Raw genomic sequence first — 10359 nt, forward strand, 5'->3', positions numbered from 1 at the left:
TGCATGGTGGTCCCACAGAGCTGATGAAGAGGAGATTTGCTGCATTTTTTGTTGTAAGTTTGCTCCTATACTCAGTTATGATGTTATTCATTGTGCTGAACCCCCGTTCACAGTCAGCATTGCTTGGAGACAGTTCCACTGCCATGAGCAACTTCTTCATTTTGTTGGGAATGTTTCTTCCTCCACTGGCCTTGTATTCTGTGAATCCAAGATGGGCCTATTGTTGGTTCACATGTAGGACATCACACAAAGCCCTCACCTCATTATCTCCAAATCGAGGATTGTCATGGTCCCAGTTGTCAGGGTTGAGGACTGCCATTTGATTGATAAGGCTGTTATAAGCCTCTTTTCGGTTGGCTGCAACACTGGCCTGTGCTCTGTTTGCTGTGGTTGTGAAGAGTCTTTCTTTCATATTGTCTGCCACTGCTTGGATGAACTGAGCAGAGTCAATGATGGGAGACCTGCCAACTCTTAAATCCTCTCCCTTGAATTCCATCACTTCCTCTGCCTGACTGGCATCAACTGCATGTTGTCCTGGGTAGCGATTGAAACTTTCTATGCGTTTGACATAAGTCGTCATGATGTCATGGGCCTTTGGGAGTGTGGTCTTCCTGTTCTGAAGAATTTCTGACAAGTTCTTAAGTTCAGTCAGAACATCTGCCATCAGTGCAAGACTTTTCAGGAAGTTGATGGAGCACAACTTAGAAAGCAGACCTTTGAATTTGGCCCTCCCTCTGCTGTCCCTTGTATCATCCTCTGATGCCTCACGGAAATGTTGTGCCAAGGCTGGATAAGACTGCCAAACTGCAGAGACTGCCCTCCATGAAGAAGCTACCCAGCGAACACTGAACACTTTTCCAATCCTCCTGAGGGCGATGTCCAGGTTGTGAGCAAATTCACTCAGCTGCCGCATGTTTTTTGGTGGCTATATAATGAATATAGGCTGTCCATGAATACCTGGAAGTCCTTTGTTCCCCCTGTCACATCCAGTGCCTGGTCAACAGCAAGTTCCAGTCTGTGATTAAGGCAGTGCCATAGTATGATGCCTGGGAAGTCATCCTGGAGCAACTTCCCAACACCTGACTTCACTCCCAGCATGACACTGGCCCCATCACTGCAAAATCCAATGAGGATTTCTCTCAGCAACTCAACAGTGAAGCCATTTTTAAGCAAGCAACCCATAATCTGTTCCTTGATATGAGCAGCAGACATACTATCCAGCTCAACCAGGTCCAACGGAAAGGCAATGGGCTCCATGTCTCCATCAACACTAGCCTTCAGGAACACAATTAGTGTTGATTTGTGCCCAACACTGGTTGACTCATCAGCCAATACTGTGATTTTGCTCTTGGTCTCTATTATCTTTTTTAGAAGTTCCTTTTTCATCTGTGATGACACATGCTCAATTATGTCAACACAGACAGTTTTGCTATGCAAAACACGCCCCAAATCAGCAGAATTTGCATGCTGCAGGTCAATCAGAATCTCAAAGTCTGTGAAAGGCTTGTTGTTCTTGGCCACATAATAGGCTGTCATGAATACCTTGGCAGTAGACTCAAACACAGGCTCCTGACTACTCGCGTTCATGTTTAGAAGAATATCTTTATTTGCTGTCTGAATAATCTTGACTGCTTCATTATGTGCTGCAGAGTTCTCGTGTTCGCTGATTTTTTTGCGCAGTGATGGAAGCTGGACATCCCTTGATTGACCAGCTGGGATTATCTTTCCATCAGCCCACTGAATAGTAATATTAACACCACGGGAGGCCATGACACCGAGATCCTTCACATCATGGCATGGGGTACAGCCTAGCCTTCCATTGTGAGCATACATCCATCCATTCATGTTTGAACTGTTCATATTGTTCTTCTTTTCATATAGAAGGGTATGCAGTAGGGCTAGCATCACCTGTGGTGGCTTCTGAGGGACCTGCTGCCACTTCTTCTGGCTGAGTCTCCTCTTCCTCCCTCTGGGCCTCAACTGTTATAAATTAGAATAAAGATGTATAACTAAATTCAGCAGACAGTCAAAAATGTACAAGTCTCTGTCTTTCTTTGAATTTTCAGAATATTGGTTACATAAATTAAAATACTAATAAAATAAAATGTATGCCACAATGTGCAGATTAAAATAGAAGATATCAAAGCAAAATATTTAATGTTAAAATAGTATGCTGTGTACATGTTGTGTTCTGAGTAAGATAGCCATTGACTATATAGAGCAGGGGTGCCCAACCTTTTTTGAACCAAGACGGCGGCAATCGTTGACGGGGGGGGGGGGGGGTTATTAACTATAGTTATTTGACCACAATATTTGAACACAATTACAGTTTATTTTATTTTCAACTATATTCTTCTTCTTCTTCTTCTTCTTCATATTACTACTACTACTACTACTATTATTATTATTATTATTGTTATTGTATATGTAATATTTTTCACTCCCTTCTCTTTTTCAAGTGAGGGTGCATAACATTCAACTGGGACCCTTATGCACCCCCGTAGAACCGGGCCTGGAGGTGGCCAAAATACGGCCCGCGGGCCACATGCGGCCCGTTGATTTGTTTAATGTGGCCCGTCCAATATTGGTATAAATGAGCCAGGGTTCCCGCGCTGATCTTAAAACGCCTTAAAGTCTAAAATACAACGATCCAATTTTTATTTATGTTATCCCCCACTGTCCACACGCCGCGCGCGCCGCGAAAAGTCCCTTCCTCCCTGGTCCTCACAGCTGCGCGTGGACGTCGCCCCGCGCACGGGAGAATGAGATTTTAAAAACCCTCAGCCCGACATGAATCAAGACGGAACCAAACAATGCCCCCCGGCCCGGCTGTCACATTGATACATCATTGTGGCCCCTGAGCCACAAAGTTGGGCCACCCCTGTTGTAGGACATTAACGATAAAACAGAATATTGTTGTTCTACTTTTAGACATCTCGAGATCGACTGGGGATCGACTGGTTGGGCACCCCATATAGAGATATACAGTTTGCTAGTTAGCTAACTTATTATATTCATCATGGCCAGGGGTGGACTGGGACAAAAATTCAGCCCTGGCATTTTCTGTCCAGACCAGCCCACTACATTTTCAGCGGACACTACATAGAAGTCCACTAAACTTGCGGCATCTTCTCTCATGCATACTACAAAGGAGAGTCATATTCCTTGATAGCAGTTAACAAATAAAGCACTTAACTATGAACTCAAGGACTAAAATGGACAGCTATATCAATCAATCTTTATTCATTATAGTGTCAAATCACAACAGAAGTTATGTCATGACTAGGGGTGGGACGAGACTAACGGGAATAACCCTTATGCTACCCTTTCAGTTTTTAGTCTGTGACTGTGAAAATCTTTTGGTGTAAGCCCAGTATTAGTTAAAACCAGACTCGGACAATAATAACAAAAAAATATCCTGACAAATAATCTAAATAGAAACATATTACAGACAGTAGCAGCATTAGAGCTGAAACTCACTCACTCACTAATTATGAAACCATAAATAGAGAATTGGAAAAAAATATATATATATACTGTAGCTGTGTGAAAAGTCTAAGACATGGGTTACAGGTCTGAATAGATATGCATTCTCATATACGTGTATGTGCACAAGTATGTATTGCTCTATACTTCCTCGTCCGCAGCCAACCAGCTCCACTCCTCACCAAATTCGTGACCTGAAAGAAACAGCAAACAGAACTTGTACTCAGTATCTGTGTACTGACAAATATATGTAGCCATGTAGCCTTTTTGTGACGTAGTGACACTTAGTCAACAAATGTATCTGTCATGAAGGATGACTTAAGTCTCAAAAGAGCCCTAAGGCCTACCTGCATAACTGTTAATTGAACTTAAAAGATATGCAGATGTTTGAAATTAAAACCATCAAAATGAAAATCTTCAGCCAGGAAATAATCATAATCAAACCTTTTGTTTCAATCTGAGACAAAACAAGTTGCATAATAAACTCACAAAGTCAAGACGAAGCTCTCAGATATGATGGATGACTCAAGCATCATAGAAGAACTTCTAGCAGGTCAGGAAAACCTGTTTGACAGGAGATAATGGTAGCAGAGAATATAAAGAGATATTTATGAATTACCAATTGTCATTTTATCGCACATATAGTATGTTTCTTCACATAAACCTTTAAACATAACCTTTAAACATACACATATTGCATTCCTCTCACCACATGAAATAAGCTCAGGAACCTAAAAGTGGCCCAGTGAATGATGGAGGAGACAAAGCAGGTCCTCAAAAGGGGACAGAGGGAAAACAACTCCTTAGGCTCTCATATATAGGGTGGTCCACCTAAAAGAGACATGGAAACATTATTAAGTCTCTCCTCATCACAAATCAAGTATGAATTCATATAACATTATAAGACACATGACATACTCAACAAATCATAGACTTCTCAAAAAGTGGTGAAGTGGTAAGGGAGCGAATCCTTGAAAATGGACGGAGGGGGAACAACTCCTCAAGCTCTCACATGTCAAGTGGTCAACCTGAGAGGGAATCGGATACATTATTAAGTCTCTAATCATCACAAATTAAGTATGATTTCATAAAACATAAAAAATGATAAACTCACCATACTAGAGGAGACTCAACAGCCAAACTTTGGTGCAGTGAAGGTAGAGAGTGGAGGCAGAGAGAGAGCAAGTCCTCGAACATGGACGGAGGGGGAACAACTCCTCAAGCTCTCACATGTCAAGTGGTCAACCTGAGAGGGAATTGGATACATTATTAAGTCTGAAAAAATAAATTAAATGTTTTCCTCTGTCCTGCACCTAGAGTTGAAAACTTTTGGGATGTGCGTTTCTTTCAAAACTTTTTTAAAATTATGAAGTATGAATTTATACAACATTAAAAAATACATGATAAACTTACCAAATTCTAACAGTGGTCCTAAATGAGAGAACAAGTCCACATATAGAACAGAGGGAGAACGACTCCTCAAATATATCAGAACAACCTGTAATGGAGAATAATTGATAATTTAGTGTACATGATCACAGCATTAAGGATCAACACATAAGCACAATACAACTTCTGAAAATCATCATTAAAATGACAAATAATGAATTACTACATCCATAATGTGTGATGTGTGATAATAACAATAATATTAAATATTTCTCGCCTTATCAGTGGAGCAGCTTTTTAAGCAGCTCACTCTTCTCTGCAAGTCTGTCTATCACAGAGTCAGAGTCCAAGGACATGAGGATGTCTTTCTCTGTGGCCATCAACATAAATGCCTCCAATTTATCAGATGAGAGGGTGCTTCCGAGTCTGTTTTTAATAAACTTCAAAATTGAAAATGTGCGCTCACAAGCCACCTGTGTGAGGGATAATGTAAGCAGGTATTTATAAGCAAGGCCTAGGACAGGGTATGCATCTGTTAGCATGTTGAAACGGCGAAGTATCTGGTAGCAGCACAGAGGGCATTCTTTGCAGGAGCAACAGCTTATGGGAGTTATCTCAACCTCTTCTGTGTTGTCCTCCTCACCACCTGATCCATCTTCTACTGTTCTTGCTTTGTACTCTGCCAATGGGGATGCCTTCAGCCTGTTCCACTGGAGTGCAAAGCTTTTCAACTCGGCCTGCATATTTTCCTTGGTTGCCCTGCTGTCAAATCCTTGCAAGCACTTGCTTAAGTCTTGAAGGGCAGACTGGGGAAGAGCACTGGTGCAGAGCTGAGGGAAGTTTCTGGGATCCAGACATGCCAAGTCAGCATATAGATTGCCGTGTGTTAAAAAGCGCCTATGAATGGCTTCAATTGCTGTGTCCATGATCCGGTTATGCACATTCACCTCATAGGATTTTTCTGCATCATCCAGGGTCTCATCCTGAGCCATCTCTCCAGGCAAGACTTTCTTCATCCTCCTCCTCTTTTGTGGCAGTGTGGCCTCCACTTCAATGTCCGTGTCATCTCTCTCTTGGATTTCTGTGTTTGTCCAGTTGACAAATGTGTCTGCTGCTTTTTTTACAGATTCAAAATCTCTTCCCAAGCTTTTCAGCGTATCCTGTGTCGATGCCACCATTCTGTGAGCAGAGAGGATGTCCAATCCTGCCGTCTGAAGGTATTTAGACAATGGAGAGGTATGTTCAAATATGCGGAGGAAGATTTGAGCCGTCAAGATCGTCTCATACTTGAGCAATGACTGCATATCCTCTGGCCATGACACGGATACATGGTTTCACTGTTGCCTGTTTCTGTATAGCTGATAATGTCAACAGCACATCAACGTACAGACCATCTTCCGGTTTTCCAAAGAAGCCAAACACCTTCTTCAGGGCCTCATGCTTGGCCCACCAGCGTGTCTCGCCAATAGGAGCAAGGCGTCTACGTCTCTTGTTTCGGCCTGACTCTTCCCACACATTCATCCTTTTATATGACTCTTTGATGAATACCGCAATGCCATTGAGGAGCGCAAACAGGGACCCACTCTCAATAACAATCTGGGTTGTGTTTGCAAGCACCAGATTTAGTACATGTGCGTAGCACCATACATGCACCTGGTTTGGAGATTGTGCAGACAATAGTGAGGAGAATCCTTTGTATTGGCCTTGCATGTTTGATGCCCCATCAGTCGCATTTCCAATGCACATGGTCTTGCTGAGGCCCATTTTGTCCAGAACTTCTGACAGCATGTTGACAAAGGCCTGTCCAGTGGATGAACTGCACTTCAGCACTGCAACAAGCCTCTCATGAACAACATCACTAACATACCTCATAATTATAGAGCATTGATCCTGAGAGGTGATGTCCTGTGTTGTGTCCAGCTGCACTGAAAACATTCCTGCTTTCTTGATATCACTGGAGATGTTTTCTTGAATCAGATGGTGAATTGCATCTATCATTGAGTTGACTGTGGTTTTGGAGAGTAAAGTTACAAGGGAGCCTCTGCCTCTCGTGCCACCAGACAAATGCAACTTTTTGCTGTTCTCAATGCAGCTGTCCAGGTGCTCTTTTAAACAGAAATCATACTTCCCCAGTAGAAGTATGAGTTCCAAGAAATTATTATGATCAACTGTGTGGTCTTCCAGAGTATATGCTGCCTCATTTTCTGACCTCCTGTATGCAAGCCCCCTCTTCCCAAGAACCTTGAAGACATCTATGATGCGCTCCAAAACCTGCCGTCTCTTTCTGACCTGCTCTCTGTGCGCCGACATCTGACTGCCACCAAACACACTGCTGATATCAGCACTGGCGGATTTCAAGAGGTAAGCTTCAGCACAGTTTCTGTGTCCACTGCTTCTCTCATGCTCCTCTGTGCGCTGGTGTATATGCCTCCAATCTGACATTCCACTGATGAACAGACTGCTATCAGTTCTCTTACCGAATGCCATGCAGATGAAACAATACAGCATGTGACGCTCTGGACAGTATGTCAGCCACCTTCTAATGGTGCCGTCTCTGCTACAGAACACTTTCTGCACCACTGGATTGCTACTTTTTTGCTGAGGATGGTCATTTAAAAATGACTGGAGATTTCTCTGATCAGGTTGTGAAAACAAATCTGTTATTTGACTGGCACACTCATAGCTCTCAACAGCTGTTTCCCTCTCAGGTGATCCTGTATTTGGGCTGACACACTCCTCACTCTCTCCAGCCTTTTCCCTCTCAGGTGATCCTGTCTTTGGGCTGACATACTCCTCACTCTCTACAGCCTTTTCCCTCTCAGGTGGTGCAGTCTTTGGGCTGCCTGAATTGGTCTGGCTCTCTCCCTGAACTGACCAGCTGGACTTGCCCTGAACCTGTCTGGGCTGGACATAGGGAAAGCATTTATCATTAGATGGGGAAATAACTCAAAACTACAGAATAATGTACAAGATAAAAGATTAGTTCATATTGAACGAAACGTTCGCGAGCGTAACAACACTAGTGGCTTTGCCATGTTTTCATTATGACACTTAGTGTTTTCCAATGCAAAAAAGTCAGATCTTTGTGACAATACCTGAAAATGCTCAAGACAGCACTATACACAGCCATTTGAAAACTACAGTAAAAGTAACACAAATACAAAGAAATTAAAGTTACACACAAATTATGAAATAGTTATCACCTCAGTAAACAATAAATGAATTGAAAGATTACAATAAATTCAATGGCAAATATTGCAAATTAATCTAATTATTTCCTATAGGTTTACTTATATTTTTTGCTAAAATTCAAAGTATCTCATCTGTATTTACAATACAGCTTGATTCTGCAGCTTCATCTCTACTTACAGCTCGTTGGTCCATGTGAACGTTTACTGTTGCTATGGCTACAAGAAACCGCTGACGTTAGCAGCTCTTAGCTAGCCTAGCTAAATCATCTGAACAATAAAAACCCATAATATCACAATTCGGCATATTTAAACAAAATCAACCACAACTACCAACATTCACAGCCCTTCAACTCTGGGCTAATATGTTGTCACAAGTAGGACTATGCAGTTAATTAGGTCACATCACATTCAATGTAAAAACGTTTTCTACTTTTTTTTTGGACATGTCTCAAAAATGTAGCCTAGCCAGCCCAGGCTAACATTACTTACGATGTATGCCTCCACTCGCTCGTCTCCCGGCGCAGAAGCACCTGCTGGGGCGGTGACCACGGCATCAAATAGGTCCGTCAATTTAGAATATTTAGCAGCCTCCACCTCCAGAGACTTCAGCTTTTTAAGTCGCAGTTTTTCAGCACCACCCGGGCGTTTCTTCTGCTTATCCATTTTCAGCTCAGCAGCAGGCAGCCCGTCCCGCGACTCCCACCCATGCCATGAGGTCCCGCCCCACCCTGGTTTGTGTTGTGATTGACAGCACTGTCAGGGCTCTCTGAGCTTATCAGCTCATGATTGATTGACAATGACAAACAATAGACCAATAATATGTGTCGATGCTGGCAACACACTGCTAGCCCTCTGTAGCCAATTGGCCGGCCCAATTGGAGGGAATTTAGAGGGAAAAAAATGAAAAGAAAAAAAAAACATTGCGGACCGGCCCACATTGGGTCAACGGCCCACCGGGACGATGCCCGGTATGCCAGATGGCCAGTCCACCCCTGATCATGGCCATGTTCATGTCCATTCTCTGGGCTAAATAAGCATCATCACCTGTGTCATCTGTGGGCGTTGTTTTTCAAATTTTAAGCACATTCTGAGTTTCTTCATCTCTCTCCTTTCTCTTAAACATCTGAAGAGTCGTCGTTTGCATTTTTGCTTTAATTACCACGTAGCCTAATTTTCTAGCTGTCATTCAGTCACTCCATTCTTTTCTCCTCCCGCTGTTCTGATCAAGTGGGGAAAAGCTAATATGTGACCCGCTCTATCGAAATCAGTCGGAAGTCGCAACGGCTCATTTCAAAATAAACGTGGATTTGCGTAAAAAATTAGTTTTTCGGGGTTCGGGTGTTTTGTTTGATTTTAAATAAACAAAGTCTTGGCTTTCAGAATATGAAACTTGTTTCGGCAAATTCAGATGATAAATACAACTTAGAAGCTTGTAACGGCATAATTACAAGCGGAGAACGGAGTAACTTGAGGTCACAGCAGGCATAACAGCAGCCGGTGTTTCTCGTTAGTGTTTTCCCCGGGACACAAACACAACACGCACAAACGCAAAAATACACAAACACACACACGTATACACACACACACACACACACACTCGCGAGCTTCCCCCAGACCAGTAATCCAAACCAAAATATCTGCCCTTCGTAGTATAAATTCCACGGGTGGAGCTGTCAATTCTTCCTGGTCCTCCGGACCGCCTGGAAATCTCTTACCGGTAATAAGGACCGGGTAGGACCGGCACACTTTCAACACTGGGCGCCAGGGTATGGCTGGGGTAGGCTACAGCCATAGCAAGAAATGGTTTAGCCCCACCTTAGCCCCACCATGAAAAATGATGTTAAAGTAAGCAAATTAAATTAAAAAATAAGCAAAATGCTAAATGTTGAGAACACGGCTTGCGAAAATATACGGGTCGTGTCCACAACACACAAACTGATCCTGCTGTTACAACAAGTGCACGTTACTGATGCAATGTAGATTATTAGAACATTCGGGCTTATGCTAACGTTGGGTCTGCGTCATGCATTACTGATGAGATCAGTCGGAACCGCCATTCAGTATCCCCATTGGATCTTCAACGTGTACTATCATATGTCACAGTGATCCCTTTTTATTTACTACAACACAAATGTGCCGTTTTATTTCATACAGTTCTATTTTGATTGAGACAGGGAAATAATCTAAACCTCAAGTGTGGCGTTTCACTGTCAAGGGGGACGATATAGCGTGTATGTATAATTACATTTCAAATACTGACTTGAGCCCCCCCCCCCCCCCCCTGCATGGGTTA

At 42.8% G+C, this 10359-nt stretch overlaps 1 protein-coding gene across 3 annotated transcripts; it reads right to left on the bottom strand.

Annotated features, from left to right (window-relative positions):
- Positions 1–3218: 3218 nt before the first annotated feature.
- On the bottom strand, positions 3219–9051 carry LOC307040487 (uncharacterized protein). Of its 3 annotated transcripts, XM_079683360.1 has the most exons (8): positions 8556–9051; positions 5153–7779; positions 4900–4984; positions 4601–4732; positions 4405–4514; positions 4196–4317; positions 3976–4050; positions 3219–3680 (listed from the first exon to the last, which is right to left on the bottom strand). In XM_079683360.1, exons 1-2 carry the CDS (start codon positions 8727–8729, stop codon positions 6157–6159), a joined length of 1797 nt encoding a protein of 598 aa, XP_079539486.1. In that variant the 5' UTR covers positions 8730–9051; the 3' UTR covers positions 3219–3680; positions 3976–4050; positions 4196–4317; positions 4405–4514; positions 4601–4732; positions 4900–4984; positions 5153–6156. The 3 variants fall into 3 exon arrangements, with proteins under 3 accessions (XP_079539486.1, XP_079539487.1, XP_079539485.1); XM_079683361.1 differs by having other exon boundaries at positions 4410–4514; positions 4900–7779; XM_079683359.1 differs by having other exon boundaries at positions 4900–7779.
- Positions 9052–10359: the final 1308 nt, after the last annotated feature.

Source organism: Notothenia rossii (genome assembly GCF_949606895.1).
Source record: "Notothenia rossii genome assembly, chromosome: 5".
Lineage (NCBI taxonomy): Eukaryota > Metazoa > Chordata > Actinopteri > Perciformes > Nototheniidae > Notothenia > Notothenia rossii.